The 18709-nt window shown below is 41.4% G+C and overlaps 1 protein-coding gene across 13 annotated transcripts in view; it reads right to left on the bottom strand.

Moving 5' to 3' along the window:
- Window positions 1-18709, bottom strand: part of Cdc14b (cell division cycle 14B) — a 94919-nt gene that overhangs the window by 37793 nt on the left and 38417 nt on the right. For all 13 annotated transcript variants that reach the window (XM_037205631.1, XM_037205632.1, XM_028891705.2 and 10 more), the window contains 2 exons: window positions 17986-18078; window positions 1568-1644 (listed from right to left, as the gene is read on the bottom strand). In XM_037205631.1, the coding sequence (XP_037061526.1) occupies window positions 1568-1644; window positions 17986-18078 (170 nt within the window). The remainder of the gene's footprint in view (window positions 1-1567; window positions 1645-17985; window positions 18079-18709) is intronic.

The following is an 18709-nucleotide window of genomic DNA, read 5'->3' as shown; positions in this document are numbered from 1 at the left end:
CCCAAAGGATGCTCCATCTTACCACAAAGACACTTGCTCAACTATGTTCACAGCAGCATAGCCAGAAACTGGAAACAACCTAGATGCCCCTCAAGCGAAGAATGGATAAAGAAAATGTGATACATTTACATGATAGAGTATTACTCAGCTGTTAAAAACAATGGCATCATGAAATTTGCAGGCAAATGGATGGAACTAGAAAAAAAATCATCCGGAGTTATCTTGAACCCAGAAAGACAAACATAGTTGTACTCACTGTATAAGTGATATCAGCTGTAAAGTAAAGGATAACCATGCTACAATCCACAGACCCAACTCAGAGAAGCTAAATAACAAGGAGGGCTCAAGTGGGGATGCTTGATCTCCCTGGGAAGGGGAAATAGAATAGATTTTGCAGATGGTCTAGGGGCAGGTAGGGATGGGAATAGGAGGATCAGGTTAGGGTATGGGGGTAAGGATGGAGGTGGAGGGGGAGGGGAGGGGGAGGGGAAGAGTACTGGAAGAGACGACTAGAAAACGGGGTGAGCATTTCAGGGTGAGGTAGAAACCTAGTGCAATGTAAACTCCCAAGAATCTACAAGGGTTGACCCTAAGACTCCTAGCAACAGTAGATAAGTAGCCTGAACTGATCATCTCCTATAAGCAGGCAACACTTCCAGTGGAGGGATTGGAATATCAACCCAGCAACATAACCTTCGAACTACAATTTGTCCTGCCTACAAGATGTGCTAGAGTAAAGAAGGAGCAGAAATTGTGAGAATGGTCAACCAATGACTGGTCCAGCCTGAGACCCATGCCAGGAGAAGCCCACACTTGACACTGGAGCACCAGGATTCAGAGGCTGGATAACTGATAGACCTAGAATAGAACCAAACACGAATGGGGGGAAGGGGGGAGAGTCAATGTAATGATGCCTAATGATATTCAGCTATACTTATAGATTGGTGCCTAGCCCAATTAACATCAGAGAGGCTTTATCCTGCAACTGGTAGAAACAGATACAGAGACCCACAGCCGAACATTAGGCGGGGAATCCTGCAGAAGTGGAGGGGGGATTATAGGAGGGGGGTCAAGAAAACCCACAGAATCGACTAACCAGGGCTCACCAGGGCTTACTAAGACTCAACTGACAACCAGGGAGTCTGCATGGGACTGACCTAGGCCCTCTGCATATTTGTTACAGTTGTGTAGCTTTGTCTTCCTGTGGGACTCCTAACAGCGGGAGCAGCGGCTGTCTCTAACTCTTTTGACAGACTTTGGGACCCTATTCCTCCCACTGGGTTGCCTTATCCAGCCTTAATATGAGGAGAAGTTCCTAGTTTTACTTTAACTTGATATGCCATATTTGGTTGATATCCACGGGAGGCCTGTCCTTTTCTGAATTGAAATGGAGGAGTGGATGAGGGGGATGAGAGGTGGTAGGGGGACTGGGAGAAGAGGAGGGAAAGGAAACTGTGGTTGGGATGTAAATAATTAATTAATTAAAAAATCATTTAAGAAAAATAAAGAAAAAGAATTATCACCAAAAAGCTCCTGGTAAGGGTCTGATCATTACCTATACATTTACCTGAAAGGGATATAGGCTGTATCTCCAAAGATTAGTGTTCTATATGCGTCTTCTGGAGTCCTTCCCAAATATATAACCTATATTTGGAAAGAAAAGAAAAGGGCAATTTACTTCTAAATGACACAGTTCTGTCACCAAGAAGCAATTTTTACACAAGCTCTAGCCAATTAGCAGAACCAAGTTCTCAGGCTCCAGGATCCTATCAGTGAGTTAATTGTTTCAACCTGCCAGAGAGTGCTCCCCGCCGCCACATGAACGCTGAGTGCACCAACACTTCAAACAACCTGTGCTAAGAAGTGTAGCGCTTTAAAGACACATTTTCCAGATCTAGGTGTTTGAGTAACATGTTTTAATTCTCCTTCCTGAATATCCTCAAAAGTGAAAGTGGAGCTGGGGAGAGGAGTGGGAGGAGGTGGTAATCCAAAAGCCGGACTGACAAATCTTATTTACTTGTTATTATTATCATCATTATCATTGTGTGTGAATATCCCCATCAGTACTACTACCTTTGGAACTGACATGGTAGAAAGGAGAAAACCAAAGATCAAACTCAGATCCAAAGACTTATGCCTTGCTGGTCCCAAACTATTTTTTAAATTAATTAATTTATTTTTATGCTATAAGTGTTTTGCCTTTGAGTATATGTGTGCACCATGTACATGCAGTACTGAGGAAGCCAGAAGAGGGTGTTGGAGTTACATAAAATTGTGAGCCGCCACATAGGTGCTGGGAATTGAACCCAGATCACCTGTAAAATCAGCTAATGAGCCACCTCTCTAGTTCTCCCACTTCATTATAATACACACACACACACACACACACACACACACACACACACACACACACACACACACACAGTGCTCTTAACCTCTGAGCCATCTTTCCAGCCCCTAATTACAAGCTTCTTATCTCCAGCACTTAATACTACATGTGGAAGTTGTTTTCAAGGCTGGAGGCACTCTGAAGTGAAGGTCTTATCTTCCATCACTTAATTCCTGGTTCAAACATAAATGAATGGACTTTGAAGCTCTGTTGTGTTGAACTCAATGTATTTATGATAGTAAGGAACACTTACAATAGTTCATAAGTCATTAATTTAAATGTAAGTCTACCACTGGATTAAAAGCAATTATTTAAGAAAAAATAGTAACAAAGCCAGACATGGTAGTGCATGATTTCAGTCCCTGTACTCAGGAGGCAGAGAGTTGGATCTCTTGAGCTCAAGACCAGCCTGGTCTATAGAGAGAGTTCCAGGACAGCCAGGCCTCCATAGAGAAATAAATAAAACAAGACAAAAAAGGATTAAAAGACCAAAGCTGGGAAAGGGATTCATTAGGTAAAGTGATTACTATGCAAGTATGAGAACTCCAAGTCAGATCCCCAGGATCCATGTGAAAGAAGAACACAGCAGGCAGTGCAGTTCTGTAACTGCAATGCTGGGGAGCAGAAGACAGGATTTCTGAAGTCCAGTGGCCACAATAGACTGGCCAAACTGATGAGGCTCAGGTTCAGTGAAAGATCCTGCCTCAAACAATGAGGTGGAAAATGATGGAGGAAGGCACACATGTCTACCTCTGGTCTCTACACACACACACACACACACACACACACACACACACACACACACACACGCACAAACGCACGCACGCACGCACGCACGCACGCACACACACACACACACACACACACACGCACGCACACAAAGTCAACAACAAATGAATAAATCTAGCAAGAATCTTTTAAGCATAAACCTATATCTTAGAACTAATGATAAAGATTTGATAGCTTCCAGAGGACACTTTAACTATTTTCTGTTTTAACAGTTATAAATGGACTGTCTTCCCAATGTCTGAACTGTTTCTTGCTAGAATTTTATTCCATTTACTCTCAAAAGACCACATACTATAACTGTAATGGTAAATCTTCACTATCAACTTGACTGGGTTTGGAATCATCTAGAAGACACATCACCTCTGTATCTGAAAGCATTTCTAGAGAGGTTTAACTAAGATAAAAGACTTGCCCTCCATGGGCTGAGGTTTTTGAGTAAATAAAAAGGGCAAAGTGGGGACTAGACAGGATTCCCTGCCCTGAGTCCTTGTCAGCTGAGAAGTGAAGAATCCCAGCCACACCCCATCATGAACTACATACACCTCGATGGACTGAACTCTCTTCAACCATGAGCCAAAATAAATCCTTCTATTATTGTTTTTGTTATGTAATTAGTCGCAGCAATGGGAAAATCATACACTAACAGAATGTTCAAACATTTACTTATCTTCAGTAGCATTATGAAAAAGTCTAACATAACATCAATCAATCCCAAGAACAAAGAAATGTATTCTTTTGTGTATGGGGGGGGCGTTGGTTTTTCGAAACAGGGTTTCTCTGTGTAACAGCCCTAGCTATCCTGGAACTAGTTCTGTAGATTGGGCTGGCCTCGAACTCAGAGATCTGCCTGCCTCTGCCTCCCAAGTGCTGGGATTAAAGGTGTGTGCCACCACCGCCCAGCAGAAATGTTTCTTAAATCTTACCCATACATCATCAAGTTTTCAAGTACAACAACCAATCTCAGGGATATTATCTAGGCTTTCACTCACTCACTGACTCATTCTTACACATACATCTTTTAAGCAGATAATAACTATTTATTCTATTTATTTAGGAAAACAAGATATCACTACTTCATAAAAACTATAAATTAAAAAAAAAAAAAAACAACTCCAGCATATGTTAAAAAGACATCTCATTCCTGTTGTGCTGCTTTGTTCTGTTAGCTTACAGGACCTGGAATTGCCTGTGAAGAGAGCCTTGCTAAGGGCATGTCTATGTGGGATTATTCCAATTATTAACTTACAGCAAGACCTAGCCCATTATGGATGACACCAATTCCCTAGGCAGAGGATCCTGAACAGTGAAAGGAAGAAAGCTAGCTGAGAGCAAGCAGATAAGCAAGAATATATGCATTTGTTTTTCTCTTAATTGTGGATGCGATTTAAGTTCCTGCCTTGACCTCCCCTCAATAATGGACTGTAACTTGCAATTTTAAGTCAAATCTCTTCTAATTTGCTTGTTGAGATATTTTATTACAACAGACATGAAACTCTTACGATCTCCAAGGTGTCTCCTGTCTCTTGCTAAGATTAACCAGTCCTTTAATGTGGACCTGGGATGGCTTCCACAGGCCTGCATCATATTAAAGTTTGGTTCTCAAGCCTGGCAATAGTGACACACACCTTTAGTGCCAGCACTCAGGAGGCAGAGGCAGATGGATCTCTGAGTTCGAGGCCAGCCTGGTCTACAAAGCAGATGCCAGGAGAGCCAGGACTGTTACACAGAGAACCTCTGTCTCAAACAAACAAAACAAAAGTTGGGTTCTCAGCTTGCTGCCATAGAGAAGGAGGCAAAAGGGTTTATGTCATTGAGGGTACAGCCTTTAAGGAGACTTTGGGACTTGGCAGTGTCTTCTTTAGTTCTGAACAGACACGAGGTAGCACCTTGTTTCACTGTCCTAACAACCGTCCCCTCATCACAGGCCCCAAAGCTCCAGCACCAACTGACCATAGGCATAAAGGCAAAGCCACAACCCACAGTGAAACTCTCCTCATTACAAGGTACAGTCTCAGGTATGTTTCAGTACTGGAAAGTTGACTAACACCAGATAATTCTAATAAAGTTTTATCTTTTCTCTATTCTACTTAAAAAAAAAAAAAAAAAAAAAAAAAGTCCCTTAAACCAAAACCCCAAACTCAATTTAAAAACCCCGCCACAATGACTGCTTCCTATGGATCATCTGCTCATTGGTACAGACAAAACGGCAAGTACCAACTGAACAAGGGAAAAGTGACTTTAAAACACATTTCCTGTGACACAAACTTAGGGGGCATTGCAGGGTTTGAAGATGTGGGCTGGAGAGATGGCTCAGTGGTTAAGAGCACTGGCTGTTCTTCCAGAAGTCCTGAGTTCAATTCCCAGTAACCACATGGTGGCCCACAACCATCTGTAGAGAGATCTGGTGTTCTCTTCTGGCGTCCATGCATACATGCAGGCAGAACACTGTATACATAATAAATACATAAACAAATAATCTTTTTTAAAAATGTACGATTAAAAAAAAAAAGATGCAAGCATTAAGCTGGGCTGCCACATGAAATCCTTAACTACTTGCCTCCAAAACAAAATAAAACCCAGGGGTCCCCTATATGCTCGTTTTCTTAAATTTTTTTTAAAATCAAAATCAGGTTATCGTTGCCCTCAAAACAGGGCCTTGTCACTGTTTTGGATACAGAGCCTGTTGGCTGCAACATATGAGAACTAGAAACTGTCAATGCATTCTTGGAGCCTCTTCAACCCATGAATTGCAACTTCCCAGTGGCCTTCTAGAAGTCAGATGATTTTGACTATGGGGTGGTAGGCCATCGATTTATGGTTGAAAAATACAATTCTGTGCTAGGCTTTGCAACTGTGTTAGTTAGCGTTCCATCCAACAGGTGGTTGGCCTGGAACTCTCACTGGGAATTGAACTCAGGACTTCTGGAAGAACAGCCAGTGCTCTTAACCACTGAGCCGTCTCTCCAGCCCACATCTTCAAACCCTGCAATGCCCCCTAAGTTTGTGTCACAGGAAATGTGTTTTAATCATCCTATATGGGGTAGGGTGGGGGTGGGGTTACTTTGGTTCAATTTGGGGAGGTTTAGCCCATAGTCTCTGGGTCCTTTTGTTCTCTCTTTGTGGTAAAAAGCCTTGGTGGATATGTGTGAAGAGCCCAAAGCAATGGGAAACTGGTGATGCCACCCACCTTCTGAGTCATAGCAGAGACTCATGGACATTCTGACTAACCTAGGATAAGGCAACATTCTTCTTTCAGATAGGACAGTTATCCCCTTTTCATGTAACAAGAGGGTGACAATCATAGCTACTATTTTATTGTAACTATCTGTTCGTTCATCATTCATTCATTCATAGATAAAAGTTCACCATGTAGCCTGGTGGTTGGCCTGGAACTCTCTATATAGACCAGCCTGGCCTCAAACTCAGAGATCCTCCTGTCCTCTGCCTCCTGACTGCTGGGATTAAAGGCTCCTGGCTCACTGCAACTTTTTTTTTTTTTTTAAAGATTTATTTATTTATTATGTATACAGCATGTATGACTGCAGGCCAGAAGAGGGCACCAGATCTCGTTACAGATGGTTGTGAGCCACCATGTGGTTGCTGGGAATTGAACTCGGGACCTCTGGAAGAGCAGTCAGTGCTCTTAACCTCTGAGCCATCTCTCCAGCCCTTCACTGCAACTTTTATTAGTGATCAAATTAGACCTCATGCTATAAAACTCCTGAATACATAAGACACTTCAGAAGAGATCTCCTGAAGGTTACAAGAATTATAATAAACAGAACTATCAAGAAAAAAAAACTAAGACATTGTATTCCTTAATGAATCACTCGAACAAATATATAAAACTAAAGTACCCATAAGTCAGTGGGATGAGAGAGCTGGATTTGCTGTGTATCCATGTGCACATGTGCATATACACATAATTCAAACAAGCTAAACAAAATCCTGAGAACCTTCTTTCAGAATTTCTCTAGCTTTCCAAGACCTTCTTTATATAAAACTATATACATTTTTTCTTAAACATCAATTTAAGGTAATTTTTATTCTGCCAGACTGTAGCTTCATGGTTTCTTTAAATACCAAAATAGTAATGCCCTGATTTCCTTCTAAACTTCAAAAGAAAAACAGCCTTTAATTCATTAAAAAAACTGTGGGTTAGTATTGGAACACAAGTTCAATTCAAAGAATAGAAGAACAATGCATTTTTTCCCTGTGGGGGTAAGGGAAAACTCCAGATTCCCAATGATGAACTTTAAAAAACTGTAATTTTAAAATCTGTTTGGGAAATGACTATACAGAAATAGATAATGTAAGACTTAATCAGATAAGCTGAAAGAAACTTAGAGGTTTAATCTAAACCTCTGTACATAACTATTAAATATTTGCTAGCAGGCTGGAGAGATGGCTCAGCAGTTAAGAGCACTGGCTGCTCTTGCAGAGAACTCAGGTCAGTTCCCAGTTGGTGGCTCACAACCACTTATAACTCTAGATCCAGGGGATCTGACACCCTCTTATAGCCACCACAAACACTGTGCGCACATGGTGTACATAATTAGATTCGGGCAAGCACTTATTCACATAAAATAAAAACAAATCTTTAAAAAAAAATCTGTTAACATCTGCAGTTTTTGCTTTCATACCTACTTGTGTTTCCGATCAGAAGACCTTACCACGTGAAGCTATTCTCAATGTGGCTGTTAGGAGGAACCCTAAGTGGTTTCTATATTAACACAAATGCTCAGACCAGCAAAAATTATCAAATATCAACATAATTTCATAATATATCACTGTTGGTTATTTGGACACAAGGAATGCATTGGCAAATTCTTCCAGGATATTTATATCAGAAGCTGTGTATACAGAATGTCCACTCAAATGTCATGATGCTATTCTGAAGCCAAGAAACAGATGATTACCAAAAGAAAGATTACACTGTGACAGCCAGATTCCAAGACAGTCCCAAAGAACTTCAGCTCCTTGTATTTCCACCTTTAACCTGCCCTCTCTCACAGTAACCATCACAAATTACAGAAATGACGAGAGTGTGGGGCTGGAGAGAGGGCTCAGTGGTTAGCACCAGCTGCTCTTCCAGAGGACCTAGGTTTTATTCCCAACATCTACTTTGTGATTCAAAATGGCCTGTAACTCCAGTTCCAAGGGATCAGATGCTGTCTTCTGGACTCCGAGGCACAGCACACATGTCATGCAGACGCATGCAGAAAAAAACACTCATACACATGAACAAATAAATAAATACAAGTGTCTAAAATGGAGGGAAAAAAGAATAGCAGAGTAAGACTTCTGAGGTGAGGTCACAGAAAATGCAGCTCTGCCTTGCTTTTCTTTGGATCCCTCATGCTGGGTAAAGCAAACTGTCATTCTGAGAGTGTCTCACCAGATCACATAGTGAACAGTGCCTCCTGCCAAAGTTCAACAGTGACTTGCTGGGGATGTGAATGAGCTATTACTGGAGAAGATCCTCGAGATAACTGAAGACTAGGAGCTTGAGAACCAGACACACCCAAGAGAAACCACTCCCAACTCCTAACCTAAGGAAACTTCAGAGAATACTTGCTGGGAATGTAGCTCAGCAAAGAGTGCTTGTCTAGCATGCACCAAGTCCTGACCTTTGTCTCCAGCACCACACAAAACAGGGCATGGCAAATTCAAGGTAAACCGGGTTACATGACACCCTTTATCAAAGCAAACAAACAAACAAACAAACACCAGATCATTTACTATTGTTTTAAGTCACCAACTCTAGAGGCAACTTAGGCAAAAGTAGGTTATACAGTAGCAAACCCAGTAGTAAGGAAATAACTCAGTTTATAAGACTAGATAAACAAAACAACTGCAAAATTACATGACCATTGCAGAGATATGATATGATCAGTAATTTTTATGCAGCAACAGAAGTCCCAAAGAAAGAATTGAGTACTTGTAGCAAGATGGTACTGAAGGTCAAGGTGCTTGCCACAAAGCCTGACAATCTGATTTTGATCCCCAGTACCTCCATGTGTGTGTGTGTGTGTGTGTGTGTGTGTGTGTGTGTAAAATATACATAATAAAGTATTGTAGGAAATGCTTAAGAAAGACAGTAGGGTTTTTCAAGGTCCTTGTGTAAGGTCCTTTTTAAGTCAAACCACAGCCAGCCAAGAATGGTGGGGTGGTGTGTGCTCAAGAGCGTGTGTGTGTGTGTGTGTGTGTGTGTGTGTGTGTGTGTGTGTGTGTGTGTGTGTGTGTGTGTGTGTGTGGTCCCAACTACTTGGAAGCAGGAAGCCTAAGGACAGGAGCACAAGGCCAGCTTGAGTGGCATGATAAGACTCTGTCTCTGATACAGACAAAAAAAAAAAGATGGGGGTTCCTTCTAGACCACCTCACTACGTCTTTTTTTTTTTTTTTTTTTTTAAGACTTTGATTACAAGTTCTGAGTCCTGTGAGGACCTGTGACACTGGAATACTGGAAGGTGCCCCTAAGTGACAGAAAGACTCAGTGACCTAGAAAAGGCATCCCTACTCTATTAGGTATGGTTTTAATTCTGACAAGCCCAGCCTCTGGCAACAAAAACCCAGCTGAGCATGTGCTTCTTATTTCTGTTCTTATATACACTTTGAAGCTTCATCTGCACACTTAGAGAGGCTCTGATAATGTGTCAAGCCAAACATCACACCAGTCAGAGTTAAGAACAGCAAAAGGCATTTGGATCCCAACAACAAACACAGCCACAGGAGAAACCAATAAACTATTTGCAAATATTCTTTATGCAGAAAATGTCACAATGTTTGCAGCCTTTAAAGGCTCCTGTAACTATTTTCACATGTCAGCCAGATGACACAGTCCTTCATGTGCCAAGAATTTGACTGAATTTAAAAAAAAAAAAAAAAACAACTCCAAATTACCACAATATGTGTACAAAATCAATAAAGGTTCATATTTAGCTGCAAAAAGGTACATAGAATATATGTAATTCACAGACCTACATAAATACTAACAAGAGAAAAATGTCCCAATTATTTTTTTCTTTTTATGTGTATGTGCATGTGGAAGCTGGCAGACAATCTCATGTGTGTCACCCTCCCCCAGGCTTTCCACCTCCTTTGAGACACTGTCCTGTAGCTTACCCATTAGGCTAGAGTGGTGATTAGTAATCCTGTCTCCAAGCCTAACACCATGCCCAATATTTTTACAGGTTCTGGGAATCAAAACTCAAATCCTGAAGTACTTTAGCAATTGAGTCCAGGCACTAACTTGCTTTTTAAAAACTAATCAGATGGTAGCCAGGTATGGTGGCACAGGCCTGTTATCTCACCACTAGGGAAGCAGAAGCAAGAGGATTCAGAGTCTGAAATCAACCTGAGCTACAAAGCTCTGCCCTGCTTCAAAAGGAAACAAAAAATAAAAACATCAGCTGCCCTTACATTTAAATAGCCTTAGCTTGTAAATTACTTTTACTTATATTCATATAGCTGACATTAAGGTCCTTAGTTTAGGTATAGGAACTCTAAGTCTAGAATATCAAAAGCTCTCTACTAGCCAGATGTAGTGGCACATACCAGAGGCCAGCCTGGTCTACAAGGTGTGTTCTAGAACAGTCAGGGCTGTTACACCAAGAAACCCTCCCCACCCAATATATAAGTAGATAGATAGATAGATAGGTAGATAGACAGATGGATGAATGAATGAATGTATGCATGTGTATATGTGTGTATGTGTATGTATGTATATATGCCTCTATCAATGCCAGTTCACAAAAATAAGTGAACTGGCATTGTGTGTAAGACCTGCACACTGGTACTATTTAAAAAAAAAAGGAAAAAAAAATTCTTTTTCCATTTTTTTCCTGAAGTTTCATACATGTAAATAAAATTTTTTAGTCATTTTGGCTTCGTTTTTTTGTTTGTTTGTTTGTTTGTTTGTTTGTTTTTTTGAGACAGGATCTCACTATGTTACCTCACCTGGAACTTGCTATGTATACCAGGCTGGCCTCTAAAAAAGTTAAAAGATCCGCCTGCCTCTGCCTTTCCCAGCTCTTTGATTAAAGGCATGTGCCACCATGCCCAGCACATTTAATTTCTTTAAAAGAAAGACTCCATAAGGTCTTTTTAACATAAAGTCTCATGTAGCCTAGGCTAGACTCCAAGTCCCCTATGTAACTAAGAATGATCGTGAACTCTTGATCCTTCTGCCTCCAATTCCCAAGTGTTAAGGATTATAAGCAAGTACCATCACATCAGGTTTATTCCGATTAGGGACCCAAGGCTTGCTGCAAGCTAGTCAAGAACTCTGCCAACTGAACTATATCCCCAGCCCTGTGAACTCAATTTTTAAACACAGGTGAGGGTGGAGGGCTACAACCATTTAACAATATTCTGTAAGTTACATAACCCTCGAAGGCTGCTCTTCTCCAAAGGTGGCATTAACTGCTCATCCTGGGTCACTCTGCTTGTAACTGACAGGAGGCCACTGCTCAGCCCTTATTTACAGACAAGAAACCATCACACATGCTCAAAGGGTCAAAGTTAATACCACTCAGCCAGTATCCTAGGGGCCACAGTGTCTGGGGTGCTTACTAGAAAGGACAGAGAAAGCCTCATGAGCTGGGAGCAGCAAGTGCCTCCACCCTGGCACTGCTGAGGGCTGGCTGCTATGTTTACAGTTGCCTGGTTGCTCTCTCTGCCGTTTTTAATACCCAAGAAGGAGGTTTACCCAGGAGTGTTTACAGAGCCTGTTACCATCCCATCTGGTTCCACCCCATGGTCTGCACTGCTGGCTGAACTGCAACCTGACCCTCAGCCTCCACCTATCCTGTCCAATCCCTCTGCCGGGCAGCCACCTTAACTGGGTACTGAGAGTCCAAAATAATGAAATCCCTTAAAAAGTGGACCAGAGGGTCCAAAAGTCCACCACTAAATAAAGTCCTAAAAGTTCTCAGTTTGACCGCTAAGGCAATCTCAGACTGTGTGGGATTCTACTCACAGACTTCTAAGCTAATATTCTCAGGAATTAATTAGGACCATAATTTTCCATGTGAATGCTTAGGTAAGTTATTTTAAAGACTGTAAGACTGTAAAGACCATTTAAAAAATATAGTGACAAATATTTACCAGGAACCTACAAGTTATCACAATTAGTTCTTCCAGAGTAATTTATTAACCACAGAGGAGAAAAATTTGCAAGCTACAGGGTAAGAAGTCTGCTGTGTCATGGAGTCTACACTCGGAGGCTTTGAATTTATTTTTTACAGAGAAAAATGTTAGAATAGCCGGGAGGTGGTGGCCAGGCCTTTAATCTCAGCACTCAGGAGGCAGAAGCAAGAGGATCTCTGAGTTCAAGGCCAGCCTGGTCTACAAAGTGAGATCCAGGACAGCCAGGACTGCACAACACAATGAAACCCTGTATTGAAAAGCCAACACACAAACAAAAAGAAGTCTTGCCCTCAGAAGTATGTGTGGCCTAGGAGATGACACAGCCTGTAGAAAAGCTGTGCAGGACAGAACGGTAACTGTTTCATTTAAAGACAGCAGGATGGCTCAGTGGGTAAAGGCGCTTGCCACCAAGGCTGAGAGTCTCAGCTTGATCCCTGGGTTCTGGGTGGTAGAAGAAGAGAAATAACGTGGTCCTCTGACCTCCAAACGTGTACCATGGTATGCAAAAGCACGTAAGTACACAAATAAGATAAATAAATGTAGCTCAATGGTAGACACTTAACCAGCATGCATTAAATCCTAGGTTCAATCCCAAATTAAGGGGGGTTGAGAGGAAGGAAGCTTGGGGACTGGGAAGATGGCTCAGTGGTCAAGAAACCTTGTTGCTCTTCCAAAGGACCCAAATTCAGGTCCCAGCACCCACAATGGGCAGCTCACGACCACCTATAATTCCAGTTCCAGGAGATCTTCTGGTTTCTGAAGGTACCAGGCATACACATGGAACAAAATACATACCTGCAGGCAAACATCCATATACATAAATAAATCTTTTTTAAAAAATAGGAAGTTGATGGGCATTTTGTAAAATGTTGAGCAAATATGTTCAAAACCACTGATCCTTGTTTAATAATTTTAAAACAGGAAACTGTTTTAAAATTGTTTTGTAGCTACTAAAAAACATATTTGTTTTGTTTTCTGAGACAGGGTTTCTTTGTATAGCCCTGGCTGGCCTTGAACTTGGGAGATCCACCTTCCTCTATCTCCCAAGTGCTGGGATTGAATGTGTGTATCACCACTGCCTGGCCTAAAAAAATATTTTATTTGTACAACCAGCAATTAAAGGGAAAATGCTATTCACTTTGCCTTTTCCTTAGGAAATTTGGCTTCCAGCTGACCAAAGAGTCTTAGATGGATAAAGGTTTTTAAAAAGATAAAAAAATAAATGGAAGTATTGCTGTGTATAAATGTGTGTGTGTTTATATGTGTATGTGTGCTTGTGTGTATATATGTGCATGTTTATGTGTTTGTATATGTATACATATATAGGTGCCTATGTGTGCAAATGTATATATGTGTATGTATTATCCACATGAGTGTGTGAGTATACACTTGTGTAGTAGACTATTATTTTAAGATGTGTTATTTTTGTTTATGTTGCATTTGTTTAACTCTGTGAAGCTGTTAACATACCTAATGGTCTAATAAAGAACTGAATGGCCAATACTGATGCAGGAGAAAGGATAGGTGGGGCTGGCAGGCAGAATATATAGAGGGAGAAATCTGGGAGGAATAAGAAGAAAGAGATCTAGGAGCCAGAGAATGAGGACTCCAGGGGCCAGCCACCCCGCTACACAGCAAGCCACAGAGTAAGAGTAAGACTAAGCCTCCGTGTACAATTTATTTGGGAGCTGGGTGGAGGGCCCCCCAAAAGAATAAAATACCAACACCACACCTGTGCACATATATGCAGAGGACAGAGGAAGACATCATGTGTCTCCTGTATTGCTCTCTAACTTACTTCCTTGAGACAGGGTCTCTCACTAAACTGGAAACTCATTTGTCTCCATTTCTCAGTGTCAGGGCTATCTACAGGCACACGATCAGGACAGGCAGCTATGCTCAGTTTGTTTATATGGGTACTGAAGATGTGAGTGCAGATCCTCAGGCTTGGACAGTAAGCATTTTTATCTACTGCTCCATCTCCTCAGTTCTTCTTTGTTCTGTTTCTTGTTAGTTGTTGATTTTCTTTCCTGCAGTGCTGGGGATGGAACTCAGGGTCCCTTGCATACTAGGCCACGTGTTCAATCTACCACTGAGCTGGAAATTCTTTCCATATTTTTGGTTTTGTTTCAACATTACTGCTCAAGCTTTACTACCTCCAAATTTCAACAACTCTAGAAAAAGTTATCAAGACTTCAGTTCACAGGGGTTAGCACTCATCTCTATAGTACTTTAACCAGAGAACTAAATTGGCTTTAAGCAAAAGAGGCCTTGATCACTGAGGTGTTTTATCTTCTGAAGTGTCTTTATCACATGTCAACACTCTTTCCTTCTATGAATAACTTTCTTTTCTTGGAAGTCTTTCTCTTGCTTCCCCACCAAGTATTATAACCACTCCAAGCTCCCCTATTCGCCCACCCACCATGGCCTCAAAGGCACCCGTCACAGCCACACACTAATCCTCCCACAAACTAGCTTTTATCTGAGCGGAGTAATAAACTCGGTGAATATCCAAATCTATCCAGCTTTCCCTAGCAAATTCTTAACCATGGAATCAGCATTGACGTGCAAGGGTAAACCTCTCAGAGGAATTCTAAAACCAGATATATTAACTATGAAAACATAAAGATAAACCAGGCCTGTGTGTCCATACAGGTTGCTAATACAACCATTTGCAAAGTCAACAGTGCATCGGATTGTGATCAAATCCATCAAGACATTGTCCATAAATACAAGAAGTTATCTTTCTCTCTGTGGAAAAATACCAACCCATGTACAGCTTGATGCTAGAACACCTTAGATACTGGAGGCCCTGTGTTTAATCAGAAGAACTACCAAATAAAAACAAGAATGAGCCAGGTTTGGTGGCTCATACCTTTAATCCCAGTACTCGGGGAGGCTTGGGCAGGAAAGAATCTCTGTAAATTCAAGGCCAGCCTGGTCTACAGAGTGAATTTCAGGACAGCCAGGACTGCTACACAGAGAAACCCTGTCTCAAAAAACTAAAATGAAACCAAAACAAAAATAAAAACCCACCATAGCAAGAATAGCTTCATGTTTATAAAATTATCCAGTACTTTCTTTCTGGACCATTTTTCTGAGCAATTCTCCACCCTGAAATTACAGCAGCTGGCTCCACATAACATGGCCATTAGTGCTTTATCTGACAGTGGACAAGAGATCAATCCAGAGGCAACCTTGGTTGAGAATTCATGTGCAAGGGCCCCGTCCCTGAGGTGGAACTGCCCTGGCCATCCAGACTTTCGCTTGGACAATATATAGGGAAGACCCCACAAACAGTTTAGAAGTTTGGCTGTCACACCAAGGACTGATTCTTCAGGTTGCCATTAATGTTTCACAAACCCTGATAACACTAATTTGTGTCACTTTCTCTGTAAAGGTGTCATTTAGTCAAGGTTCTCCTCCCCAGATAAGTTGACCAAATGACGGAACCAAAACTCATAGTTAAAGTATCCACCTGCCAAGCCATGAAGATGGCTCAGCAGCTAAAGGCACTTGCCACCTGAGTTCAATTCCCAGGACCTGCATGGTAGAAAGAAAGAACTGACTCCAGCAAGATGTCTTCTGATCTCTACACATGTGCAATGGCACATATGCTCAATTGTTCTCTCCGGCACACACACACACACACACACACACACACACACACTCTTTAAAAATGGCTAATTTTGCTGCATAAATTTTTATCTGCAAATTCTTTATAATAATAATAAAGTTTTAGTTATTGAGAGAGAGAAAGAAGCAGGGAATCTCTGTGAGTTTGAGTCTAGTCTATACAGTGAATTCCAGGCCAGACAGGGCTACACAGTAAGACTCTGTCTCAAAAGAGAGAAGTTTATTTTATTTTTAATTATGCACATATACATGTGCATGCAGGTGCCCCGATAGGCCAAAAGAGGATGTTGGTCCCCTTAAGCTGGAGTTATAGGCAGTTATGAGCCAACCATCATGGGTTCTGGACTCAAACTAGGGTCCTTTGCAAGAGCAACAAGCTCTCTGGCCTTTCTTTTTCTTTTTTTCTTTTTTCTTTTGTTTAAAGACTTGCTGCCAGCACAAGAAACACCAAGAGATAAGAACAACCCAGCTTGGGGCTGGAAAGATGGTTCAGTGGTTAGGAGCACTGGCTGCCCTTTCAGAGGACCTGAGTTCAATTCCCAGCAACCACATGACAGCTCACAACTATCTATAGCTCCAGTTCCAAGGTATCTAACACCCTTACACAGATACACTTGCAGACAAAACACCATTACACGTGAAATAAAAATAAATAAATAGATGGGTGGTGGCAGAGGTGCACACCTTTAATCCCAGCACTCAAGAGGCAGAGGCTGAGTTTGAGGCCAGCCTGGTCTACAGAGTGAGTCCCAGGACAGCCAGGGCAACAGAGAAACCCTGTCTCAAAACAAAACAAAATAAAAACCAAACAATAAAAAGAAAGAAGAGCAAATACTAAACAAACAACTCGGCTGAAGAATTCAGACTTCAACAGACACAATCCACCTCCTGCATCTTATAACTTCTAGGATGAAGATACTAAAGCTTGAAGTTTCCTCTGATATATTTCTCTACAATACTTTTCCCAAGAAAAGACAACAAACTGAAAGACCTAAGCAACTGGTAACAAGACACACTAAACATGTAAAAGAAATCAAATTTTGAGGTGCAATTTCAACTAGCTCCACATTTTTTTTGACCCAATCTTTGTAAATTGCAGATTACCAAACTGTGTAACCGGAGATAATTTTAAAGGAGTGTGAGGTGGTAAAAAGTTGGGGATGCAGCGCAGTGAAAAAGAGATACCTAGCCTGAGAAAAGGGCCTGGGATCAACATCACAGATGCAAGCAAACAAACCTATCAAAGCAGGAGCAATAGCTCTGATTAAGAGCGTTTGCTGCATTGCTGCACAACCATGTGGCCCTGAGTTCGGATCCCAGCATTCAGGTAATACACAGGGTGTGTGTGTGTGTGTGTGTGTGTGTGTGTGTGTGTGTAAACGCAAAATGCCTGATCTAATGCCCCACAGTGTGCACAAAGCTACACACACATGCTCATACACTCACAAAGAAATGGTCCCACAAATAAGTAAGTCTTTAAGGGGGGCAGAGGTATCTGGAGAGATGGCTTAGCATGTAGGGGTACTCATCACCAAGCTTGACAACCTGAAACCCACAAGGTGGAAAGAGAGGAACAATTCCTGAAAGTCATCTTCTAACACACACACACACACACACACACACACAAAATCTACATTGGAACTGACCCCAGTAAAATGACTTTACAACTCTCTAACTGGTTCATGAATTAAGAAAAACAGCTATGGAAACATTATTCATTAACCTTAAAGGCTAAAAGGTATCAACTTTTTCATTGTAATCAGTAAAAAAACAAAAAAAACTTTAATTAAAAAATTTTTAACGTTCTAGGTTCACAGTAAAACTGAGTAGACAGAGACTCATACACACTACCCAGTAACATGAGCAAGTCTCCCTGAGGTGAACCGTTTTCAAAAAGCAAATCAACACATCCCCTCTGGAAACAAACCAAGACAGTATCTTAGGAAAGAGCAGTTTCAACTCTGACTGTAAAACAGCACAGTGGAGCACACTGACCAATCTTCAGACCCAGCAACACTTACCATGTAACACCCAACAAGGAAGGCGGCATTTGCTTGTTTTCTCTGATCAGTGCCGGTAAAATGTATAATTTTCTTCCTCAGCATTGTAATGGACTACAGCAAAACAAACTGTTGTTAGTTATCTTGACCACTTCAAGTTTCCTAAAATTCTATTTTGTGACAAATTCTATATCTCACATGCATAAGCATCTAGATATCAAAACCTCTCAGAATAACACTGATGCCCTGAAATATCAGGTGCCTTCCCATGAGACATATTGTGACATTAGAATGACTTAAAATTAAAGGAAGAAAGGGAAATGTGAATAGCTATATTCCTAAAGATGGGCCAACTTCCCGGTCATTTCGGAAAGCTATGGACAAAGCCAAGAACTTGCAACACTAAGAATAGAAACTGATGTATCCAGAGTCTATGGGGACTAAAGTTCTCCCTGAAGGCCACTGTCACTCAACAGTGCCATGTTTGTCTGAGACATAAGATTATGGCATTATCCACAACTAGTGACAGGCGTAGGAAACTGAATAAAGGTCCCAATGTGAAAAATCATCAACAAAGCAGGGCTTCCTATAACAGGAGATATAAGAAGCTGGAAAGGTTGGCTGAAGAACCCCTCCTGTTTGCTTGAGACAGTGTCTCACTATTAGCCCTGGCTGGTCTGAGCTCATTATGTAGATCAGGCTGGCCTTGAAGTCACAGCAACCCACTGGCCTCCTAATTGCTAGG

Source organism: Peromyscus leucopus, chromosome 5, assembly GCF_004664715.2.
Source record: "Peromyscus leucopus breed LL Stock chromosome 5, UCI_PerLeu_2.1, whole genome shotgun sequence".
NCBI lineage: Eukaryota > Metazoa > Chordata > Mammalia > Rodentia > Cricetidae > Peromyscus > Peromyscus leucopus.
The sequence above is the reverse complement of the archived record's forward strand: the minus strand, read 5'-3'. Positions and strand labels throughout refer to the sequence as shown.